The following is a 26,502-nucleotide window of genomic DNA, read 5'->3' as shown; positions in this document are numbered from 1 at the left end:
GGGTTTCTCATGAAATTTTCACGGAAGGATTCTCAAAATATCCTTAAATTCTTCCCTCCTATTTATATAATTGCCATTATTTGTTTATTTTTCCTTTAAGAGCTTTGAGGTTACAGTGCCCATGGTCTCCCAGAAATCCTGGAAAGTCCTTCAGCTTCCCTGCAGGTTTTGCTTCACATCTGAGTGATATGAAATCTGAGGATTTCCCAGGGAAGCCCAGCAGATCTTGGCCTTGTCCCGGTGCAGGTGGCACCCAGACAATCCTTTTATCCACAACAGCTACCCAGGATTATCCCAGGCCATGTGCTTCAGACCTCTACCTGTCCCAGGGCTCCTTTCCTTCCTGCTGTGGGCCAGTGAACAATTCCTGCCTCTGCCCTGCATGGGCAGCAATTCCTTGCACTTCTCCACAGAGTTTTGCTGTTTGCACAACATCAAATCCCTTTTATTGTCCACAATTCTTTTTCCAGCACAGAATAAGTGACAAAACCAACATCTGCTGTCTGTGGTGTCTTCTTCTTTCATCCTCAGCACAGGAGGAGAAGGGTGTATAGATTTTGTAGGGCTTTGATGTGATGGGATTTTGCTGCTGTATGTTTTCCTCTCTACCTGTGGTTTTGTGTTTGATGTGGAGAATTGATTAAGTCATTTGGGTGTTGTCTTTTTATTTGCTTTGGATTTTGTAGTAGGACAGGCTGAGAATATTTCACAGCCAAAGGAGAGCCTGCAGGCACCGTGTGCAGGCTCTACAGGCACTGTCTATAGGTTCCAGCTTTATGTCCCATTTAGGCACACTGTGATCCCTACAACACCAAACTTCTGTCCTGCAGCTCCTGTTCTGGGCTTCTCTTAAGGTAAGGAATGCTGACAGCTGTTCCAGGGCTTGTCCTGTGGGCAAATGTGCCCAGGGCTTCCGGAGGAAATTCATCAATTCCAGGGATAGTTGAGAGTGAGCTTCATTAAGAGAATGTTTTATAACCATAGAGCATTTTTCATTCCAAAGAACCCCAAAGGAACATACAGAAAATGGATCTTCTCTGTGGGCAAGCAGAAAATTAAATTGCATCTTTCTCCTGCTTGTAGAGAAAACAGAGGTCTAAGACTTCATTTCCTTTATTAAAGAATTCAACTCAAGAAAGTTGCTTTAATTTCTGATGAAGCAGTGCAGGTAATGGCTAACCCTGATGTTTATTTTTACATTCAAAACCGTGTTGATGGGTAAAGGGAAGCCCACCTTATACATAAAGCCAAGAATTTAATGTTCATAACATTGAAAACTAATCCAAGTTCATCCAAATCCAGGAATCATTATTAATCCTGACTGAATTACTGAAACAGACAAAGAAATATTCTTCAACTTAGAAAAAATTTCAATAGTGATAATAGAACAGTAGAAGTGTTGTACACACCTTTCTTAGATCCTCCCCCTTTTCCTGCTGTTTCTCTCACCATTTCCTGGCTCCTCTGGGCCATGAATTGGTTGGGTTTGGTTTGGTTTGGTTTCCCAGCGATTGTGGCCAGGCTGTTGTGGGGAGCTGTAACTCCTGGGGTGCTTTGCCAGGACAAAGGGGATGCTCACACTGACATTTGCCCTTGGGATCATTTGGGGTCACATTTATGTCTTTGAGAAGGTATTTTTGTGTGTTGCTTGGCCTGAAGCTCCACAGTAGGTCCAAATTTCCTGTCTCTGCTGTCCCTCACCCTTGTTAGATCCTCCCTGTCCCTCTGAGCAGTGCCTGGAGCTGTGACCATCACCCACCCCGGGGCAGAGGCAGAGTCAGGATGCACAGTAAGGAATGTTTGTGTGTCAGCAGGCTCAGGATCCTCATGCAGGATGCAAAGCTCCCTCTCAGGAGCCAAACTGAGCTGCTGGACACTGGTATGTGAATGCCTCGAGGTTTCAGGGTGAATAGGAGGAGTTTTTTGTGTTTCATCCCAGCCACAGCCCCTGGTGCTTCAGGAGGCTGAGGTGCAGAGTGGAGTCTTTAATGAGCTCCCCAACTGCTGTGAGCAGCCAGGAGGGCACTGGGCTGTCTGAAATCACCTGTGCTCTGTCACAGGTGATCAAAGTCTCTCTGCTTACCAGGAAAATGAAGTGGTTCTCAGCTAAACAACAGTAAAAATCCACCAGAAGGGAAAGTAAGACCAAAAGTCTGGCAGTGGCAAGAGGGACACGTAGTGAGAACCAGGAGGAGTTTGTGAGTTACCTGTAGAGAGGGTGACCAGGAAAGGCAGAGCTGAGCTGTGCCTGTCACAAAGGTCATTATCCAGCTTAATGCAGGCAACATTCCCCCTCTGGTTTTCCTTCCTCCCTCCGAGCTCAGTGCCCCTGACTTTGAGTGAAAATATCACAAGTAATCCAAGTTGCAAACCCCAGCAGAATACTAAATTAGAAATTAAGTAAAAATGCTCATCATTTGGAGCACAGAAGTCCTGGGCAATTTTTCTAATGCTGTATTACAGCAATTGGAATATCTTTTTTTTTTTTTTCCCAACTGCTTCACTCGCTGAATTGATTGAATTAAATGTGTTCTGTGGTGCCAGGGAACCTCTGACCCCAGTTACTCAGGATAATCAGGGGGTAATCAGCCTGCTGTGATCTGAGCTCCAAAGGAGCAAGCATATTGTAAGGTTCAGGGAGCCTGAGCTGGCATTAATCAGATGTCACCAGGGTTTGATTATAAATCCTAAAGACCACCAAATTGATACAACATGGTTTAATCCACTAAAAATTAGGTATCTACATATTAATCACCAAGTTGAATATCTGCAAGTGATTGCTTTTCTGGTAAGTGAAGTCAGGTGTCAATGCCTTGGAATGTCCCACAGTTAGTCATAAATATAATGATTAGCATCAGCACAAAAGCAGCATTAGCCAGATTAAAAAAAGATTTTGTTCTAACCTCAAATAGATTTTTTTTTCCCCTTCTGATGGAGTTTTACTGCTCCATTGAAATTTCTCCTCGTGTTTCTACTCTAATTATGAGCTTGCTCAGAGGCAAGAAATAGGAGATGTTTCTGAGGCACCTGCAAGAACAGCATTTTTCTGCCTTCCAAGGGGAGGAAGGGTGGCTGCTTACAGTACATCACACTGCTGTGCACAGAAATAAAGTGGTATTTATTGTCCCTTAAAATGATTTCCCCGAGAACTGGCAAGCTCAGGTGAAAAATCTGTATCTAGAAATGTGTGTCAGGATCCAATTAATTCCTCCTGCCCTGGCTGTCCTTGGGAAGAGCTCGGTGTGGCAATATTGATGCAGATGTATGAGCACATTACATGGAGGATTCCACAGGAGAAGGAGATCCAGCCCTGAACAAGAGGAATAGCAGAGTCTCCTAATGAACTCATTCTCCTCATACACATCCTGATTTAGTAAACATTCAACTCTGTGGAAAAGCTTTTTGATATAAACTGAAGTTGATACCAAATTCTTATTTATCTTACTGTTGCCACCTGTATCTCCTGGGAATTGCCTTTATTTGCATGAGACATTTGGTGTGCTTGGAATCAGAGGATTCCTAAGCAGAGGATTTCCAGGCATCCCAGAGTGTCAGCAGGGATCAGGAGGAGGGAATTGCACAAAATCTGGGCATCCCAGCAGTGTCAGCTCTGGTGACCAGTGGCTGTGGAGGTGCCTGGTGCTGCCTGCTGTCCCCCAGCCCCACCATGGGGCACAGCTGTGCTCAGGGTGATGCTTCTCCTTCCAGGGATGGCCCTCACAGGAACCAGAACCAGCACGTGCCCCTGGGACAGTCCCTTTGCTGTTCACAGAATCCCAGGATGGTTTGGGTGGGGAGCAATGGGAATAAATCACAGGCTCCATCTTCTTTGTGGTGGAAAAAGCCCATTCTTTATTCACAAAACTCCTTTCTATCCAGTTTTACAGACCTGGTGTGGGACTCCAACTGGTCAGGAGCTTTCTTGCCAATTACTTTATTTGTTAGTAAAAGGTATTTTACTCATCCATCAAATCTCTCTACTCTTCATCTGTTTAAATATTTTCTTCACTGGTTCTCATGGGATAGATTTAATGTTCAAGTAGTTTTTTTACCCAGGAATAGACTGTGATGTTAACCAACTGCTCACACCAGGATTGCTTTTACATGGGAACCTGCAAAGTGCCAGCTTGACAAGACCAGGCACTGATTTAACAGAGCAGGCCTGATTTTATGAAGCCTTTATGATTTTTCTGCCTTACTACAGCAGGAAGGGACCTTAAAGCTCAACTCATCCCGCCCCTACCATGGCAGGGACACCTTCACTGTTCCAGGGTGCTCCAAGCCCTGTCCAGCCTGGCCTTGGGCATTCCAGGGATCTAGGGGCAGCAGCTGCTCTGGGCACCCTGTGCCAGGGAACAATTCCTTCCCAATATCCCATCCAACCCATTCCCCCTTGTCCCATCACTTCATCCCTGTCCAAAAAGTCCCCTCTAGGTATTGGGGGGCTCTAAGGCCCCCCGTTCAGGTGACCCTGGAGCCCACACAGGGCAGGTGGGAGAGGCTGTTCCTGTGTCTGGGTGTGCACCCCTTCTCTCTGCCAGAGCACAAGTGCAGAACCTTGGGCTGTTTTGACCTCCCTGCTGATTCCCAGTGCTCAAACACATGCCAGTCACTCCCAATCCCTAAACAGCTCAGAGAAAATTCAGTATCAGGATAGAAAAACACCCTTAGCCCATTTTGATCTTCCTTATTAACAAAAGGGAGCAAATGCTTAGCCATTTGCACAAAGCACATCCAGCTGAGGCTGCAGTGGTGTTTGTGCTCCAGAAGGATGTGTGTACAGAGAGTGTTTGGGTAGGAAAACATAAATTACCTGTGAGAAAATGAAAGGGCCCTGAATGTTCCCTCTGTGACATTCTAGATAAGAAATAAGCACACAACGGGCCCTTGCAAGAGGAATGTTTCATTTTCCTTTAGCACAAATATTTTTCTTTCAAGGAAAGATGAAACGAGCGCTGGCAAAAGGAGCTGGGTGGTGGGAGAGGGAGACCATCAGAAGCCTTAAAGCAGAAAGCAATAAATCCATTTAGCATAGCTGAGATTTTTCCTGACCTTTTCACAGCTGTGCAGTGCCAAGCCATACATCTGTTGCTGCAATATATGCTTAAATCTCAGAGTTTCCAAAGCAGGTTCACCCCAGCTGCCAGTGAACTGCTGTGACCTTGCCTTTGGAATGTTCCCCTCACAGTGCTGGATGGGCAGGCTCACATCACCCATGGTCATTAGTCAAATACATTGCATTTAGAGCTATTTTTCTTTATTCTTGACCTTGGAAACAGAATTTTTCTGTGCTAACAGGGTTAGAGGCCCCAGGTCTTTGTTTTTCCCATCCTGAGTAATGAGAGTTCAGTGCTCACCTGGATGTTCAAGGTATAATAAAGATTTTTCTGCTACGAGAGGAAAACAGAAAAGGAAAGAGATCATTAATCATGAAAGTTCACTTATGTCTCTGATCTCTAAATGATTATTCTTGTATCATAGCTTTTTGATAGAGCAGTAATGTTTTGCTCAATGAATGTTGAGCCAACTGGATGTAGACTGGATAATTTGAGGGAAAAAAAATCTTGTATATCTAGTAGAAGAAACTATGTGCAGTAGAGTTCATTCATCACTTTGTCAGCAGACTTGGAAGACTTATTGTGTTCAGATGGATTGAAATATGGAGCATTCAGCCCAAATTCTCCTTTCCCCACTCAGCTTTTCACAGAAAACAAAATGCTGGCTCGAGATTTCATTTTTAAAATTCAGACAGATTCTGTATCACTGCAGATTATGCTGCCTGTAAACTTCCATCTGTACCTCCTGCTTCCACTGGAACAGTGTGAAACCTTGCAGAGTTCTTATCTGCTTCCAAAATAGAGTTTTCAAACTGGGATAACTTCAGACAGCTCTCAGCTGGAGGGGCTTGTAAATCTAGGGCATCTCATCCCCATCAGCTGGCACAACCCAAAATGCCAGAAGTTTGGGGAATTGCTGAGATTTGTAGCTGAAATATTCTGGAAATACAAGTTGCTTTGGATGCTTGGAGTGGGGCTGCTCAGCAGTGCCCACCCAAGACCCCATGAAGAGCTTGAACCGCTGTCAGAACATCTGTTCTTGGCAGCTTGGGCCTTGATCAGCTGTAAACTGGCACAAGGAAAAACTCCCTCCTTTGGAATCAGTGCCCTCCTGGGGCAGAAGAGGCAGGATTTCTCATCTGGCTGCATATGCTGCTTGTTCTCAACCAGGCCAAAGATTCTGACATGGAGAAAATCTCATTTCCATTGCAATTTCTGCCTCTCTACAAAACCAGGAGTTTTACACCAGCGAGGATATGGTTCTGGTTTGAAATATCAAGGTACCAAAGTAGATGAACAAGATGCCTCTAGATTTTTATCTAGAATAGTTTTTGTTCTTTCACCTATTTAGAATGAAGCATTCCTTTCTTTTTATGTTGTTGTTTGGATTTTTGAAACTTCTATTTGTTTAGTACTTTTGTATAGCACTAAAATACAGTTTTCATACCTTGTCTACTTCCTAGAGGTAAATATGATGGTAATTTAAAAATCATCAATAGGTTTCAACTGCTGAAGGCCTTGTCACTGCCCGGCTCTCTGCCCATTGCATTTATTTATACCTGGGAGCAGACTAAAGCCCTTTGAGAAAATTCTCCTTCACTTCCCCCAGTCTCCCAAAATTTTTAGCAAATTAACTGGTCTCTCCATACATTAATGTTAATTTTAAGAAAAAAAAAACCCAAACACATATTGTCATAAATTTCTCCTCTTTTCTGCCAGTTCAATATTCAGAGGAGTGAATTCACCTCTCCTGCTGTTCAGGGTCCTTTGTGGTACAGGTAACTGCAACAGTGAAAGAAGATGTGTTCTCTGAACACATCCTGTGTCCAGGCCCCAGAAATGTGACTTCCAGGGAAGCAGTAGGAGGAATTTGTTATTTAAAGGTCCTTGGAGCAAATGAATCCCATCTCTAACTGGAATTCCTTGCAGAATGAGTCACATGTGACTTCCAGATTTTCCTTTTAGTAGGGCAGGATCAGTGAGTTTATGTTCAGATGTTCATCCTTAGCACCAGAAAATTTGGTTTGGGTATGAAAAAGTCTCTGCTAAGTATGAAAAAGGACCATTTAACAGGAGCTCCTTCCTTTGTCACCATCATTAGGATAAGTGGGGGGAAAATCCTGTAAAATCTTTGTGCTCCTCAAATCTGGTGGATGAAAAAAGAAATAAAAATCCAGAGAGGTGCATGCTATTTAAAGTTCATTCCATCTAGAGAAGACATCCAGCATCTTAGGAAGAATACAGGCTTAGCTCTGCCCTGGATGGGAAGTGCACTGAGGAGGAAATGAGAGCAGCTGGGCTGGCTGAATTCAGCACAAGGAGCCTCATGAATGTGAAAGGCAGAGCTCTCCCTGCTCCCTGGGCAGGTGAATAGGTGTAGGCTGCTCCTCCAGCCCTGCTCGCATCATCATTTTCTCTCATGCTGTTGTTTTAAACATAAGGTTTGTTCTACCTACGGTGAAGGAATTTTTTAGAGCTCAGAAAATATCATTATTTGAGGTTTTCTCAAAAATTCCTTAAATGTAATAAATACAGTGACCTTTCTCTGTGCTCTGTCCACCTGGAGAAGGAGTATTTGTTTTTCTCTGATACAGCCATCATTCTAGAGGTGTCCAGTTATTGGTGGGTACTTGATTTATTCCAGAAACCATTGAATGCACCTTGCATTTATAGGTGGAAAAGTGAAAAAGAATGAATAATTTCTAAATTATTTATATATTCAGGGAAAAAAAAATAGAGAGCATCTTTGTCTTCCTTCTGCATCTTCAGATATTTGATGTATACCTGGAGGTAACAGGCTTTGAAGCAGGCACTCAACATATGATTAATACATGTTAGAATTATCTTTTTGCCTTTGCTCAGTGAGGCCCCGAGCTGGGCTGAGGAAGAGTGTAATCTTGTGTAAACAAAATCTTCAAAATAATTCCAAAAAGCAGCTGTTTTCAGGTAACCTTCACCATCACTTATTTACAGTCCCCAAATGGCTTTTTAGTCTTGTGCAAGCACATAAATGAGAGGATTGAAACCAGCACCAGCTCTGAATGGGCTTTCAGTACTGCTGTGGGGAAGAAGCAGCAACAAAGTTCTGTAAATTAATTTATGGCTCTTGTTAGGATCTTGTTCTGCAGATCTTCTAAAGTTCACAAAGATTTGTGGTGCCTGCAAGAGGGACAGGAGGACCCTTCACACTGGCAACCTTACAGGCAGCTCCTGCAGCACCCAGCAGGTCCTTCCTCCCTTCCCCTTCCCTTTCCCTTTCCCCTTCCCCCCATCCATTTTACCCCATTTTTTTTCCTTCTAACCCACTACAACTCAATCATGAACTTTAATACCTGAAGTGGTCTCAGTCCCAGAAATATTTTGGCTTTAACCTGGTGGAAAACTGCACCCATAGGGACTTTTACCTGGAGCCTGATTAATAAGTTCTTTTTTCTTTGTTTCTTTGAGTACCTTTCCAAGCAGACTGGTGAGCAGCAAAACAAAATGAAGCCATGCTGAAGCTTCCTTTTTTTTTCTTTCTTTTTCTCATTCATGATGAATATCAGTGGTTTTAAGCATCTTTGTGTTTTTCCATAAAAAGGCCCAAGTTCAGAGCCTGCAGACGTTGTAGCCGTGTTCCAGAGAGCAGAATTGAATCCTTAGCCTTCCATTTACCTAATTGATCTTTCAGTTTGGTTGCTCTTGATGCAGACTTGCAGACAAAGATTTTACAGACAAAAATATTCATTCAGTCCTTCATTACTGAGTCCTGCTTTTACTTTTTAAAGCAACTGGTGTGTGCCTTGAAAGATCACAAAGCATTTAAAATGCAGAGGCTGTGAAAAATGATCCAAAAGTAAAAACTGAAAATGCATCCAAAATTATTATGGTCAATTTCACATATTTGAAAAGGGTTTGGTTTTTTTTTTGTTTTTCTTTTTCTAAACTATGATTGAATTCTTTTTGTTATTTCACCAGGGAGGTGGAAGAATATAATGCACTCAGAAAAAATATAGAATAAGCTGAAAGAAACACTTTCAGTCAAGAAATAATGCAGTGCCTACGAGCCAGCATTATGGCAGTAAGACAATGACAATAATAAAGCCTGTTTAGGTGACTCACAGCTATAATTTCTGCTTTGCATCTCGTTTACACCATCAAATCCTTGTCAGACCATGAGAATGCTTTATATTTATATGGTGCCTTTCATCTAAACGGCTTTCCAAGTGTTTCATGTGTTGCTTGGTGTGCAGCTTACATCAACCTAATCCATTACTTTAATACAGATATTTTTGTAGTGAAATAGAGCTGCTGTTCGTGTCCACACAGCAAAGGCTGTGCACAGCCTTAGAAGTAAAATACCTTTAAAATCTGCAGAAGAGATTAGGAGATGTTACAGTTTGCCTTGGCCACATGATTTTCCATTCAGTTGCTGCAGGGGAGGGTTTGGTATAAACTGATTTTGCTCAGGTGAAGTTTTGCAGCCCTTGAGGGGGCCAGCTCAGCAGGGCAGCACCCTGGGCCCTTGGGATGGAACTGCAGGATCAGCAGCTCCACTTTGGTCACTGCACAAATACAATTTCCTTCTTGTACTGCCCCCGCCTCGAGCGCCAATGACTTGAGTTATCCTTCTCTGGCAAGCCGGGCTTTGTGTCCCACTGAATTCCACCTGAAATGCTCATTTCTGACATTTATGAGACTCTCATTCCTGATTGATCCAGAATGAAGACCTCTGTGACCACTCTGAAAATTCATTTGTACTTGGAGGTGTTCCAGCTACAGAGCTATGGAAAATGCTTTGTTTCCTTGGCAAATAAATCCTGGGAGCTCAGGTGCATTTGTACTGAATGGCAGCACGCAAAGGAAAAGGCAAAAAAGAGCAAGCAGGTTGCAAGAGATTCTATAACTTGTCATCACATTCTCAAGAAATTAGACAAAATATGATCACAAAGGCAGTGGGCTTCAGTGGAGGGAGATAATTGCAATAATGCAATTTCTCTGTGGAATTTCTAACACAGACATCTGAATTAATACATCCCATTATTTCCCATCTTTTATGATAGATAGAAGAGGAAACAAACACGTGATAGCAGCACAGAACACCTTCCACTGGAATATCACCCTGATAAATGCAAACTGACACAGAGTTTTAATTTGTTTATTCCTGATTGGGAATCACAGTGTGCAGAATCTTAATGAGCCATTGGGTGGTGATCACCGACCCCAGGCACGTTTGTCCTCCTTTGTGCTTGCTGCTTGGCAGCTCTTTAATTTGGGTGTCAGTGCCCCACTCTGAGAGAGTTTTTAAAGGTGTTGTTAGTGCTCAGGCTGCTGCTGGATAGGAGACATCCGGACAGGAGAGATTCTGATGCACTGAAGTTCATCTCTTCATCTGCTCTGAGAAGTCAGTAAACAGAATCCCATTCACTACAGGAGCTTTAATGAGGCTGTGGGATAAGAATCTGATTTTCACGTGGTCTGGGTACCATTTCCAGCAATGTCTGGGGCCGGGGTGGGGTCAGTGCCTGGATTCTCAGGTGATTACGTTTTGCAAGGTGATCTTTTTTTTGTGGTTTGTCTTGGGACCATCCAGAGGAATTTTCTGTCGATAAGAGCTGCCGGTGCCCTGTCCCATCAGCTCCTTACAGGGCTCAGTGTGGAGGAGGATTTGGCTCAGTGTCACCTCCTGGCTCCAGCAGGAAACAACCACTAAACTCAGCTGGCAAGATCCGGGGCAGGGAGGAGCAGACTGTTGGACTGAGACTCTCTCCTCTGCTCAGGCACAGCTGGTTTGAACATTTCTGCTCTCCCTGCCATCCCTGCACTGACTCCTGTGCTGTCAGAAATAAAAGCTGCTCCTTGTCACCCTCTGGGACCTCCATGGCCTGTGGAACCACGCTGGTGATCCCTCACAAGAATTCCAGTGTCCTTATCTGCTCCCCATCGGTCCATCATGGTGGCAAACATTGCTGGCTTGTTACATTTTCCAGTCTGTTTGTGCACCCTCACAAGCCTCACTCTCTTCATCTACATCCATCACTTTATTTCCTCAAAATATTCCAGTTCCCCACGAACTGCTGTTCACTCAGTGTTTCCTTCTCAATTTCTAGCAGTCCATTTTATGTGTATTTTGCCACAAGATTTTGGATACAGAAATAGAAGAACTCCATCTTTTTTCTCCCTTCTCTTTCTAAAACTTTAAAAATGTCAGAATTGCTAAAATCTCTGGGCTGTGTGCATGATAAGCACAATAAATGGCACATGGCACATCACAGAGCAGGTTAAGCTCACATTTCAGATACTCAGAAGCAGTAAATTCACACAGCTCCTCCCAGCAAACCCACTCTGGCCCAGGGTATTCTCCTTCTAAGTTATTAGTGTTCAAATGGGTCCAAATGATAGCAGTTTAAATAAAGTACTGAACTCATCTACTTTATTCTTAATTTATAGTGGCGCTTAGGGGATGTGCAGATATTTAAAATGAGTAAAATCAATTAACTTGTGATCCAATTATTTGTGTTAGCCACTGTGGAGTTTTATTTTAGAGCACTGGTTCAGAATTTCCCAGTTAAGCTTTGAGAGTGTAAACCTTTCACTGTGAAATATGAGGAACCTGTGGTTATTTTTCTCTGTTTCCAAATCTAAATCCTAAATTTGCCCTTTCTTAGTTTTTGAATTCCCTTTTTTACTTTTGATTTTGAAAGGGACATGGTATAACAGATTTTTCTAAATGTTGGGAGGTTTATTCCTTAAATAAAGGTGACTGAACAGACAAAAGAGTTCACCCTCTAGATAAAATACACTGTATTTTTCTAGGCAACACAGTTTCACAGCAGATATTTGTCTTTTGCAATCAAAAATCTGTGATTTATTACACTTTTCACATTATAAATTTAGAGTAGACCTCTGTGACAACTTCTGTGGTCTGATCATTCTGCTTTTCCATCCATCTTGAATAGATTTTAGTCTAATGTTCCAGACAGCTCCAAATATCCGTGTTTATGTGGTTGTTTCCCAAATGTGAAGGACACAAGGGGTGAGGGTACCACTGTAGCTGGAATTATTCGGCTTGGCACAGCCTTTCCCTGGGGATGTTGGCATTTCCTTGACCTGCAGGAGTCAGAAGCTCAGCAGTGCCGTGCCCCCAGCAGGTCCTTGTGCCCTTTCTCTCTGCAGCTGGAGTTTCTGAGAGCTCTTCCTAAACAAGGAGAAAACAGGGATGCAGAAGAAAGCCAATCCCAGCTGAGATGTCCTTGGTTTAGACATCCTTAGCCTGAAATTCCATGTTTTTTGAACTAACTGCCAGACCATGGCAACCTTTTCCATCACAACCTGGCACTGGTGGGGTAAAAATAATAAATTTCTTGCACAGGTTTCCCAATATTGTATCTGAAAAAAACAGCCATATCTTTTAATATTTTACCCAAACAGTTCCCAAGGTGAGCTAGGGAGTACTGAACTCTTAATTGAATCAGACTGGAGGATTAAGGAAAAGATTTTTCCCAGGGATCAATATGAATTAGGAGCAGATGCCTGGTCAAATCTAAGGGTTAGATTCTTTAGTATTAGGCTCCTTGAAGTCTGGTCACCTTTTTAAGCAGCTGAATGGAAATTGTTGGGTACTGAACACTCGTGGGGAAAATCCTGACCCTTATGGTTCTGATGTGTCATATAATGCATGGTCAAGTTGGACAATATGAAATAATATCATCAGGCTAATTGGTTGTTTTCAATCAGAGTAAGAGGTATCCAAGTCTGCTTGACAGTGAAAACATTTGGCTGAATTGGAAGGAACACAATCTTGGTAATCATTCTTCTGCTATTTCCAAGATTCTTAATAGAGTTTTCCTTTTAATTTGTTTCAAAGCAAGTGAAAATATTGTTGTATTATCATTTAGAGTTAATTAAACTGCAAATGAGCTTAATGAACTGTCTGAAACAAAGCTCAATCACAACCTGTTACATATTAACCATCAAAATCAAAAGACTCTTTAAATGCTTAGTTAGATACAGCAAGGAAGATAGAAATAGCCAGTTATTAATGTCATCCTTTTATGAAATCAGGTTGGAAAGCTTGAACTGAATGCATGCACTCAAATTATACAAAAAAAATGAAAAAGGGTTTGGGGAGATAAATCTAATCTATTAGAAAAAGAAGAAAAACAAAGATAGCTGAACACAGGGGAAGACATAGACATCTTTTCTTTATTTTCAAATGAGGAAATCCACTTTACCTACTCTTTGTCCAGACTGGGAAATCTATATATTAATGAAACACCATTTTCTGGATTCAGTATTTCCCCAAACTCCTCTGCACTGCTATGACTTCTGGTGTTCTGTAAGACAGAGGAAAAGACATTTCATTTATTCAGGTCTTGAAGCCACTGGGGTGACTCTTGCCCTTGAGTGACACATTGTCACCAACGATGCAGCTTTTAAAGAGCAAAACCTATTTGTGTCATTAAAGTTTGTAATTTTGGACTTTTGAAGGCTTAATCCCTAGAAATGCTAAGATTTCCTAATGATCTGTAATGGCAGTGCTGATGTTCAGCACTTCTCAGGATTAGGTCTGTTATCAGCCTGGTTTATCCACCTCCAAAGCAGGTATTATCTTATCACTCTTACACGCAGTGCTTTTAGCACGTCAGCCTCAAGCACTTGAAAGGTGAGGAGTGTTATTAAGTTTGACCCTTGCAAGCTTTTCCAATGGTTTGCTTAATGTTTTTTCCTAAATAAATAAGAATGATGGAGAATAAACTAGAATTTTCTTACAGGGTTGAATCGTCCAGCAATGCATTTCACAAGGTCATAAAAAACTTCTTCCACTGCAAAAAGAAAGTAGCACTGACTTTTAGTTATGAAGACAAAGTGGTAGCATGAGGTCCAATTATTTCTGAGTGTCTTAGAGCAAGCCCTCAAAAAAATGCTCTGGGAATGGCTTTTGTGAGACCTGTTTTGTGTCTTGATAATGGTGCAGTGAAAAATGAATGTGTGTGGGATAATTCAGGAAAAAAAAAAAAGAGTGTGAAATGCAAAACTGGATTTATTTGTAAATAAAAGTGGATTTGGAGGAAAAAGCGGTCTGAACAAGGCAGGTTCCTCTTCCCTCAGTTCCCTTTCTGGGAATACATGCAGCTATGCAGCACTGCAGGTCTCCACATGCTTCACTTTCCAGTAATATCAGCTGAACTGTCTTCTTGTGATCAGAACCTTCCCAAGCTCTATTCCCATCACATCACTGCTTATCTGCCATCTATTAATGGAGAGCAGCTGAAATGTGCTGCCTCATATTTCAGAAGTGAGAATGCATTATTTAAAATTTCGGTCGAGGATTCCATCTTCCTCCTGCTGGGGTAAATAATTAATGCTGCCTTGGATATTTTTGTGTGGTCATTAAATGGAAATAGTAGTGATTTCCTCTGTGTGTTTTTGGTTTTTTTTCCAGTTCCAGGCCACAGTGAAGGAGGGGGTCACAGGTGTAATAGTGAACTTAACTGTGGGTGACCGGGACGACCCCGCCACCGGGGCGTGGAGAGCTGTCTACTCCATCATCAACGGGAACCCAGGGCAGAGCTTTGAGATCCACACCAACCCCCAGACTAATGAGGGAATGCTCTCTGTTGTCAAGGTGAGAACAATCCCCTCCCGCCCTGTACTTTTGCTGTCAGGTTCATCCCCTTGGGTTCACTGCAAAAAGCAAGGCACAGCAGGGATGGGTTATTAGAAGATATAAAGTTGGCTGCCAGCCCTTGTCCAAAGTATGTGTATAACCCCTTCTTCTGTCACAGTAACCTTATTTTTTTTGTCACAAGGACTGCCTGGTCCTAACTGTTGTGCTTAAATAACAGCCAGGCTTGCAGTAAGCATCACAATTAATAATGACATTTGACAAAACAGTTTTGTTTGTTGCTGGGGGTACAATTAGAATTCAAGAGCCACATTTTATTCTCACTTAGAGAACACATGCAAGTCGCAGGGAAGAAAGGGGAATGGATTCAGACTGAATCCACAATTCTGGAGTGGATTGGTCCCACATTTCTAAAATCTTATAGGAAAATTTATTGCCTCTCTTTGTACGAAGATAATCCTATGTCTTAAATGTAACAAATAAAAAAAAGAGAAGCAGAAAATAGCCTTGTTTGCTGCCTGTACCAGTATGCTCTCTTTTTGGCTTCAGAAGAGGCATTGTCAGTTATTAAGGCAAATACATGTATTTGCCTTTGGTTTCAAGACAAGAGCTGAAAAAGCAGCTTGTGTTATTGTCATGAGTGTGACTCATCTGTTTGTTAAATACATGTTGCACATAAATAAACATGTATAGATGAGCATTGAATTGTGTCTATGAGGCATGGCAACAAAATGTGAGCTCTTGGGCAGTGGGATGTCTCCATGGGTTTTTAAGTCCATTATGTTTATAATCTTCAATGCCCTTTAGAACTGAATGTGTCTAATCCTGAACTCCCACCAAATTCCAGGCGCAGGGAATGTCCTTGTTCCTTTCTGGCTCATTCTGCTGTCTGCTAGTTCAGCACTGTGGGCTAAAGGAAAAAGCATTAAGCATTGTCTTTGACCCTTACCCTCTGACCTTCTGCTCTGCAGCCTTTGGACTACGAGATTTCAGCCTTTCACACGCTGCTGATCAAAGTGGAGAACGAGGACCCGCTGATCCCAGACATCGCCTACGGGCCCAGCTCCACAGCCACAGTGCAGATCACCGTGGAGGACGTCAACGAGGGCCCCGTGTTCCACCCCAACCCCATGGCAGTGACCAAGCAGGAGAACATCCCCGTGGGCAGCGTGGTGCTCACCGTGAACGCCACCGACCCCGACACTCTGCAGCACCAGACCATCAGGTGGGAGCAGTGCCCTCGGGATCTGTGGGGTGCCCGTGGCAGGGAGGAATGATGAACCTGATTCCATGTTCTTGGAAGGCTAATCTATTATTTTATGATATGGTATTATATGATATGATATGATATTATCATATATGATATGATATATGATATGATATTATATGATATAATATGATATGAAATTAATTATATTACATTACATTACATTACATTACATTACATTACATTACATTACATTACATTATATTATAGAATACTATAGTAAACTATACTAAAAATACAGATAGGATACTTACAGAAGGCTAAAAAGATAATAATGAAAACTCCTGACTCCTTCCAGAGCCCTGACACAGCTTGGCCCTGACTGGCCAATAAGTAAAAACAATTCACATGAAACCAATGAAACAATCACCTGTGGGTAAACCATCTCCAAACACATTCCAAAGCAGCAAAACACAGGAGAAGCAAATCAGATAATTATTGTTTTCCTTTTTCTCTGAGGCTTCTCAGCTTCCCAGGAGCAAAGTCCTGAGTGAAGGGATTTTTCCAGAAAATGTGAATGCTGCAGTGACCCCTCATTTTCATCCTCCAGTCACTGGGAATGTGCCCAAGAATTTGCCTGCCAGTGCAGAATTATGTTTAACTTAGTAAGAAGTTGCAATTTATGTTTTGTCCTGCAATTGAAAACACAGGAAACAATAATTTCCCACACCGTGAGGTTCCTACAGTAGAACAATCAAGTGCCACAAGGAATAGACTTGGCTTAACATACTTTCAAAATTACTTTTAACCTGCTTGTTTATTCCTCTTCCTTCATGAGAGCCAGGGAAGATATATAAAAGTTTAAAATGTCTATGGAAGTGATGCATCTATTTTACATAAGGTTAAAATCAGTTTATGATCATTTATAATGTCCCTCAGTAAAATAATGACCGTCCATCTACTTTTAAGAGCTGAGAAAATATTTCCCAGTGAAACTAAAGGAAGCTAAGACTTGGCTTTATCCAGATAAATGAAAATAAATTATTATTTCTGTGCTGTAATAATATAATCCCACACTTGTGCCATGTCACAAGGGGCAAGCCTGGGTATAATGTGGTATCAGCATCTTATATTTTGATCCACCTGCTTTGTTCCTTTGGCTTTAGATTCTATGAGAAAAATAAAAAAACAACCACTTTGTTCTCTAAAACTAAATTGGCTTTCCAGACAGCTTTTCTCAGCATTTGAGAATTACAGGTTAGGCACTACCACCAAAACCTACAGCTGTGTTTAATTTCTCATTTTTCCTTGTAAGTATCATTTCCCCCAGGTCTCAGTGTATATAAAAGGGGATAAACTCCTCATGAGAACGACTTCAAAGCTGCAGCTGAACAATGGCTCTGCCAATCCAGACCATGGGCAGAGATGTCTCTGCTGTCACAGGGTTATTTAGCAGCGATTGTGCAATCCTTAAAGAAGGTTTGACACGTGTACCGCTCCACAATAAAGAAAGCTGCTGATCCTGGAGATGCTCTCTGTCAGCAGCAAGTCTTGGTGAAAATGTCACTGCAAAGGACTTGGGTTTGACTGATGAGGAGGTGAATTGAAGCAGGGGAGTGTGCTCATTGAGGAAGGAGGAAAAAGGCAAGGCAGATAATTAAAAGTTTCAATTCTCTGCATCACCTCAAAGATAATGTTGTTAATAGCATTAATGGTTCAGTTTTTCTGCTTCTACCATAGAAATACCAGTTTATCTGCAGGATGATCCTTAGCACATCATTTTCCTCGTTTTATAAATGGATTTATTTATAGAATAATTCCTTATTCTTAAGTTTAGCTTTTGCTCCAAGGACCCCTTATTTCACACACAAAAATTTGTGTCTATGCATGGAATTTCTGTTGCTTGTCAGACCCTCAGCAGCTTTGCTCAGAACCTGGTTTGTGCAGTTATTTATTTCCTTTGGGTTTTGGACTGAGTTTAAGAAATGAATTTATTGGTGCTCTCCATAATTTATGCATTTTCATGGGAGATGGAAAAATTAACATTCATTAACATAACACCTGATTGTGTGATGCTAAGAGAGAAAAGCCATGAAAATGTAAGGATTTCATTAGCAAAGCCAACAATGCAGGAGCTATTACCCGAAATTTTCCCCTTGACCTACTGATTTTGCTGATTTTCTCCAAACTACATTGACCCTGAATTTAAAGGGCACCCAGTGACTCACTGAATACTCTTCAATTTGCTTTAAGGGTGGTGTAAACAGTTAAGAAACATAAATGTGTTCTACAGTTCATCACACCTGGTGCCAAGGAACCCCCAAATCTTGACCAGCTCATAAGATAAAGAGAATTTTCCCAGAAGTTTTACTATATCTGCATAGCCAAGCAAGGAAGGCTTACAGCCAAAAGCAAGATTTTTTTTTTTTTCCTTTTATGTGCAGAAAAGAAGAGCAAAATTAGGCTAGACTGGGCTGGGAATGAGAAATGATCATATAAAGGAACTATGGCAATGGAAGTGGTTGTGTAAGTTAGAGGAAAATAATGCAAATGTAATGGAAATCTGGGAAATGGTAGGATGCATCAGGAAAAGGCTAATTTGAATACCTGTCAGTCCTATTGCTAAAATAACAGGAAAGCATAAACCAGCATTTTTAAAAGATGTTTTAATGCTGACAGGTGTTGGAACACCTGGGTGCCAGCAGTGAAAAAGGCAGACTGTGGGATGAGAACAGCATCTGCAGTTAAGGACAGGGTGAAATTCCATGTATAAAAGCCAAAAGCAGTCACTGGTTGGGGTCTGGCTGAAATGTTTGCCTCCAATTCCCACAGACAGGTGTGTGTTTAGAGTTTGGGACAATGTGCAGGACTTTCACAGAGCACTGATTCCAAATTCGTGGTTCTCAGACTATAAATGTGCCAACAGTCCTTACTGGGACTATGTGGTAAAATAAAGGCCAAGCAGGGACAGCACAGGTTCCTAAATGAGTCTGTGGATTAATTGATTATTAATAATCATGAGTGAGCAATGTTTTGTCTGCAAGAAGCAATGAATGTCAGATTTGTGCTGTGTGGACTGTGTACATCACCCCCAACAAAGTATAAATCTCTTCAAAATGGGCAGACCAGCAGAGAATTAGTAATGTTGGTGGGCCTTGGGTTATTTTTTTCAGCCTGTTACAACTGAAATATATCCAATTGCAGGGATATTTTTAGTTAATTTTCTGTATAGAACTTGTAGAAGGAGCTGCTGATTATTTGTAATCAGGAAATTTAGTTACTCTACTAGATATAACATGATAAATGCATTTCAAGACCAACAAAAAAGAGTAGAGAAAGCATTTTTGCCATTGTCTGCAACTAGATTGAATTTATTCTTTGAACAATGCAGATCTGAATCAGAATCGAATTACTTATCTCTGAAAAACGTGGCTCACTTTGTAAAATTTCCCGAAGACAGCTGTACTTTTGAAGCAATTTTCCTTCTTATTCTTCAGCTTCAAGTGTTTTTGCAGGCTGAGGAAGAATTTCATTACAAAGCTGAAACAAGCTGGCAAAAAAATGTGTTTCAGTGAGAAAAATAAGACTCCAAATGACAGAGCTGGGGCTGTGGCCGTTGTTCTGCACACGAGTGGCAGAAATTGCTCAGTGCCAGCTCTTCCCTTCCCATTGGCAGGAAAATTCCAGAGGAATTCCAGGCAGAGGTGGGAGCATCATCCTGGAAATAAGAGGGGGAAACCAGTGTTTGTTCCACTCTCCTTGCTCCCAGAAAGAAAAAGAACCTGTTCAAGCTGGGTCACGTTTCTCAGATCCCACTGACCTTTCTTTTTTCCTTTTTTCCTTTTTTTCTTTTTTTTTCTTTTTTAAGCCATTAAATCTCTCTCCAGTTTCCATCTTTTCTAGAATTAAAAAATGAAAGAAATCCAGCGGGCCCCATTTTAATTATAACCCAACAATTTATTAATAGAACAGTAATGAAGTTTCTGAAATTTGATTTCTTAATCAGGGACCATTGTTATTTTTGTGCCAGATTTGAGAGTTTAATTTTGGGTACTTCTTCCCAACCTCTGAAATTTTAATCAGAAGTTCTAAGTGTACATGTCAATGAGAAGTTAAAGGCCAAATTTAATAACATTTTCTACCTTGGGAAATTAAAAGAAGAACCTCACTCTGAAACCCAATATTAACAGTAGATCTTAATTAAACACAGTTATGGTTCTCAATATTTGACTGTGTGAAGAGATTGGTTTCAGCATTTTTCCCTTTTTGGGATTCAACAAGTGCAGAATATTCAATAGTTAAACTTTTAACTATGTGTAAATAAGTTGTTTACTGCAGTGTATTTGTAATTTTTAATTAGAGCAGTGTTGTTTTCTGGTTTCCTGGCTTATCATGGCAATATATTTTTATTACCTACTGTGCTCTTGGATTTTAAATTATTTATGTAAACATATTGTTTATTCTCAGTAAGCAATGTGACTCAATGCTTCAGAAATATCTTCATAAGAAAAGTTTATTACAGCTCTAAAGCATATCTAATTCATTAAGTAGAATTAAAATGCAGCATTTGAAGCTGGAGAACTTAGAACCCAAAACTGCACCGAGTTTCATGGGAACATGAAAGGCTGCAGAGATATCTGAAGCTCTGTATGCAAATAAGGTATAGATTTATGTATAATATTTTTGTATAATATTTATAGCAAGCTGCCCCACATAGCACAGGTGGCTCCTGGAAGCACAGGGACACTGTTTCCACGTCTGGAAATAGGAGCAAAGTCATTTATTATTGTCAGCATTTCCAAAGAACAGCTACTGCTCTGTCTGCAAGGGGACAGACTCTGTTTTTCTTAATATAAATTGCATTTTTCTGTGCTGCAAACAAAGCATTAATGAGGCTTCATGCTGGAGCATCAGAGCAGGGGAAGGAGGAGGCTGAACCCAACTGAATTAAGAGTGATTGTGGTTTTTGCTGCCTTGAAGGAGGTTGTGGTGAGTCTCTTTTGGAAAGGATGAGAGGAGAGAGAGCCTTCAGTTTCCCAGAGAAGGTTCAGATTAGACACTGGGAGAAAATTCAGTGCCAGGGTGGTCAGGTGTCAGAATAATCAGCTCAGGGAGGTGGTGGAGACACGGGTCTGGAGGGGTCAGAGGGTGTCTGGATGTGGCACGTGGAGATGCAGTTTAGGGGTTGGGTTTGGTTTGCAGCTGGATCTCAAAGTCTCTCCAAGCCTCGATGATTCTGTGCATGGCTTGTCTCTTCACCAAGAGCCTCTGGGTGATGGAATAGCCAATGCCTTTGGGAATGGGAGCTTTTGCTTTGTTTAGATGAGATCATCCTGACTTTGGGGTTGGCCTATGGAGTTGGTGGAGATCAGTGGAAATGTTGCAGCCATGTTCGTACAAAAAATGCATGCATAAAATAAAATGGCTGCCTGAAATGCCATAGAATAGTGCTGAAACTACACTGAAATGGATTCATAGCTCAGTGAGTCTCTCCCAAATCTCAAATGGTTGAGAAAACTAAGGAGAATTCTCTGGAAAAAGTGAATTTTACTCTGTTCCTTTCCTTGACTGCCTATCCCCACCCTTCCACACAGAGAATGCATAAGCCATGAATCACAAAGACAATTCAAAAGGCCTTTTTCATGTCTCTTGCCAGGATTTTTGCAGAGATCCTGAACCCCCCGTGAACAAGGATGAGGCTTCACATCACATTGCTCACAACCACTTAAGGGATCAATTTTGCATACTTTGTTGCACATCAAGACTTTTTAAAGCACTTTTGTTGCTGGTGGAGGTCAATAAATTCGCTTTTTTGGGATACACTCCAATCACTTCCAGAAGTACTACATAATGAGAGAGGGATAGGAAGACTTAAAGAGTGAATGCTTAGGAAGCAACACACTTAGTCATGGTTAAATATGTCTCCTAGAGTCTGAAGGACTTGTCTTTGATTCCTAACAACAGGAGATTTGTTTTCCTTGTGCAGACAGAAGAATAGCTCCATTGTTACAAATGAATGGCTGAGCCATGCTCTCAGCATGCAGCAGCAGAGTTTTTCACTGTAAGTTATACCCAGGAGCATCTCAAGTTGGCTCTGCAGTTTTATTGATGGCCTGCCTGAACCCAGCCACTGGGAATTTGTAGTGCATCTCTGGATCTGAAGTTGCTGTGTATTGAGCAGTGTACACTGTTTTTCTCTTCCTTTCTCTTTTTTAAGTTAGATGGAAAGGCAGGGAGAGACAGAATCTGCTTGAAGCAAAGAAAGGTTTTTTCACTTCTGTCTTTGTGAACTCTAAAGCACAGAAATACCAGCTCTGGAGAGCTGTGGGTATTGGGGTGTCCAGCAAACAATGCCAGAAGAGAGGAGATTTAATCAACTCTGAAAGGAAGGACGTGGGCAGTTCCCTCACCCAGTGCCTGTAATCGCAGGTCCTCAGTGGCCACAAGAGCATTGCACACAGCAGTCTTTGTACTGACACTTGAAGGTGTTCTACTGTCTGAGTGGGCAATTATTGTGATGTTTGTATTTTACTACCATAGAACTGATACCTGAAGGAAAAAATAGTTAAATTTGCATTGTCTTTTTTTTTTTTTTTTTTGTTAATTTGACCAAACTGACTTCCACTTTTCATTAACTGAGCAAAGTGAGTGACTCCTCTTTCCCCAAACTCTTTAGGCCTACAGCAATAAGGGAAAGCAGCAAAATTGTTTCTGGAGCTGTACCTCCCTTATTCTCCTCTCACACCCAGAACCACACTGATGTAACTCTGGAAGGGGGAAAATGGAGCCAAATCAGCCCCAGTTTCCCTGTGCAGAAGGTGGTTTGTAGCTGGCCAGCACTGTCTGGATTTATCACCAACACTGAACTAATGTGGAGGAAGCAGCTGATTAAAACAAACAGACAAAAAAAAGAAAATAAATAAAAATTCTCAGGGGGGAGCCACAGAGATGGGACAGAAGAGAACAAATGACTGGAATCAAACTCCAATGCTGAGAGAGGAGAAACATCTGCCAAAGCTGGACTCTGTACAAGCTGTGGCCAGCGCCTGGTGCTGACCATTCAGGAGTTCCACCTCTGTCAGTCCCACAGCAGGGTGCAGGATGTGCTCTGCTCCCAGCTGTGAGCAGATGCTGATAGCTGCCTCCCAAGCCCTGTCACTCAGTCCCTGTGCTGCTCACACATTCCCTGGCTGCTTTAATCTGCCACCAAGCTGGCAGCACCTCCCTGCTGGCAGGGCAGGGTCCCTGGCATCGCCGATTCCCCAGCTGCTCCCAGAGCCTCTCACAGTCAGGGACACCTCCAAGTCCCCCTGATGATTCTTTTGCCCTTTTTTTATGATATCCTCTGCCTCTGTGTTAGGGCAGATGTTTGACCTCTTCTTTTGCTGTTGTATATCTTAATTTTCAGTGCTTGAGGCCAATCCCAGCTCACCAGCTGGGGCTGGGCTTTGTTACAGCAGGTTTTGCCTTGCTGGGAGGGGAGGGAGCCTCCCTGCTTGCCTTGTCTATGCTCATCTTTATCTTCTCTGGACTCTTGGCTCTTCCTAGCAGTTCCCAAGGTCTGGGGAAAGGTTAATGTACATAAACAGGTTGGTTTAGCATTATTTCCTTGTCCTCTCCAGGAGGAAGAGCAGGGGGGAAATTTTCATCCAGACTGAGTGAGGCAGTTCTGAAAAACAGTGTCCCTTTCCTGAGGGGAGAAAAAAAAATCAACCTCTGTCTCCTTGATTGGTCTCTGAAATAGCAGAAGTGTCTGAATTAAATTATTAAAGGCTACCTAAAGCAGGGGGCTCAGGAATTCTCATTCCATGATTCATAGTTTTGCCCAGAACCCAGCTACCTGAAGCTAGACTTCATCACTCCTGACAATACTTGTCAAAAGATCCTGTTCTTAAAATTTTCCACTGCTCTACTCTGTTGGCATAAATCATACTTAATATGTTGATATTAAAGCTGTGGATGATAGCATTGACAAATCTGTGTTTCCATGAAGTCAAATAAGCCCCAGTCACCTATTTCAACTTGCCTTGATATTACCTTTAGAATCCTGAATTCTTGATTAATAAGGATGAATGTAGCATTTAAGGGGAGTTTAATTAGACCCTCTGTCTTTATCCTGCATAACAATATTATGCCACATTATGATTTCAACCGTGTCAGCGCTCAGAATGAATGGCTGTGAACTGTGAAATTATAGGGCACATTTTTCATGTCACTGCCTAAACAATATTGCAGATCTTCTTGAGAAATATAACAATAGGATCTATCAGTCACAAGTTATGCTTGCAGTGGAAGGCAGATCCAGACAATAACTCACTTTGTCATTACTGTTCTTTTCTAGCCTCAGAAAAGGCAGGATTTTGTCTCTGGAAGAAGTAAAGAGTATCTTGATTACAATAAGTTAGCTATCAAGTTTTGAGGACACAGTGTGAGGAGTTGTGTTGATGGGGAAGAGGGTGGTGTGAATTTCTCTTAATATTTTAAAGCTATTGAATTCTGGAGTCTCACTCAGCTGGGTTTGATCGTCTGTGTGTAGTTACAGCTTTCAGTGGTGCTTTGATAGAAATTTATTTGGGCTGCTTATAAGTGTGATTGGAGCTCCAGGGACCAGTGGTGCTTTACATGATGGCAAAAGCTCCAAAACCAAGCACTGAAATCAAAGATTTCTGGGAAGATTGCTGCCATGAGGGGAAAGTGTCTAATTAAACAATTCAGCTCTTGTGTCTTTAAAGCAAGTACAGATCTTGGATGGCACTGGGCAGATGTTGTCTGGCACATTCTGGCCATATTTTATTAATTTACCATCTCCAGACTAAGGATAGAATAAATCATGAATGCTTCCAAATCAGTGGCAAAATTCCTACTGAATCTGGGAGTAGTTTTCCATGTGGCAGCAGGAGCTTTCCCAAGCACACAGAATTTCTGTTGTATTCCTACTGAATCTGGGAGTAGTTTTCCATGTGGCAGCAGGAGCTTTCTCAACACAGAGAATTCCTGTCCTGTGTTCACAGCCTCTGCTCAGAGGCAAGGCAGTCCCAGCCCGAGCATTTCAAGGTACAAAGGCCCCATCTCCTTTCAGGCTCACTGCTGGTTATCCTTGGAGTGGAACTGAAGTTCAGTGAAGAAATTGTCAGAAGGTTTAAGCGCTCATTTTTACTAAATGGAGCTCTGCAATGTTACTGTAAGAGGAAAAACGCCTTGTAGAGTTCAATTGGAATTTTTTCTATTAACTTTGTAATAAGGATGCCAATTTCTGCAAAATAGTTTCTGAGTAAGAGTGAAATTACGCACTTTGTTAAGCAGCAGTAAGCCTGCAGATTCAGTCTTGGTTCAAATGTGAATTACTGAATTAGGGACTGAGTTCTTCCTGATTTTATGACCATTATACTCCAGGTAAATAAGCCTACAGAGACACACATGCCTGCTCTACACAGAGCCAGATCATTGTTATCCATGGCATCCCTTGGGCAGTGCTCAGCTCCACATCACCCTGGAGATGCCAGCCCTTCTCACCCAGATTTCACTGCACACTCCAGACCCTGGAGGATATTTTTACACAATGCCCTGTTTTAATGGAACTGGCAGAGAACCGTTTCCTCTTGCACATGGGAAATTTCCACAAGAATTCTCATTTCCTAAGGCCCAGCCTCTCTGGAGATTCAGCCCTGGGTCCTTGGCAGCATTTCACACAAATGCCTTCATCTGATCATGCTTCAGGACTAAAATGAGGAATTTTTCTATTAGTAGGGGAACAAGGTGTGCAGGTTCTGGCCCTGGAATATTCTAAGTTATTAACCAGTGTTTAAAAAGCATTTTAGCCCAGAAAGAAAACAGCACTCCCTCAGTTTTGCACATGTCCATGTCAGGGGTGTTAAGTCAGTTGACTCATGGAAACTGCTGCAGAGTTTAGGTTTTGAAGTGCAAGGAAAAAGAAAAAGAAGGAAAAGCCCCTAATGGCTTTAATCTTTGTATAACTCTGCTTTTGAACAAGTCCTTCTTTGTGCAGCCAGGTGAGTCTTTTCATTAGAGCTTCTGTCGTTTCAGAGGGGGAGAAAAACCCAGATCTTTTTAGTTTTACAGGTTTTGAGGCTTCCAGGTTTTTTGTCTGTCAAATTGCAACATTAAAATTCACCTCACAATGATGCTCTGGACCTGCATTGAAGTGTCTGGCAAAACATTCAGATCCCAAAAGACGAGGGAAAAGGGTGGGAGAAATTTAACTCCTGGGTATCCAACCCAGGGTTAAACACCATGAAGTAACTAGGGCATGATAGAATCTTAGGAGATTAAATACATTCCATTCCCAGAGCACTGTATTTGTGTGCACTGAATGCAATGGATATCAAGCAGAAAATAAAATTAATACCCCTCAAGAAAAAACACTTTCCAGCCTTTTAACATCAATAACAAGAAAGGCAAAGGGGAGGTGAGAGATTCAGTAACATGGTTAATAATGTGAGTACATAATATCCAAAGAAAAATGATATTACCATCTGATAATGTGAAGAAAAAGCCCATTTAGTCCTGACTAATAGCAAGTTTTAAATTAAGATTTTGGGGTTCTTTCAAATACACTATGTACTTCATGGGTGTAATTCTTACAGAAAAAAACTTAATTAATTCTCTTTCAT

At 41.7% G+C, this 26,502-nt stretch overlaps 1 protein-coding gene across 2 annotated transcripts in view; it reads left to right on the top strand.

The window, feature by feature from the left end:
* The window catches only part of CDH13 (cadherin 13), a gene marked incomplete at its 3' end in the record, with an annotated part of 437,223 nt that overhangs the window by 370,561 nt on the left and 40,160 nt on the right, over nt 1-26,502 (top strand). For both annotated transcript variants that reach the window (XM_084215472.1, XM_084215471.1), the window contains exons 9-10: nt 14,482-14,664; nt 15,636-15,889. In XM_084215472.1, coding sequence (XP_084071598.1) covers nt 14,482-14,664; nt 15,636-15,889 — 437 coding nt within the window. The remainder of the gene's footprint in view (nt 1-14,481; nt 14,665-15,635; nt 15,890-26,502) is intronic.

This window comes from Fringilla coelebs, assembly GCF_963513975.1.
Source record: "Fringilla coelebs genome assembly, chromosome: 14".
In the NCBI taxonomy this organism is placed as follows: Eukaryota; Metazoa; Chordata; class Aves; order Passeriformes; family Fringillidae; genus Fringilla; species Fringilla coelebs.
This window is presented reverse-complemented; position numbering and strand designations above follow the sequence as displayed.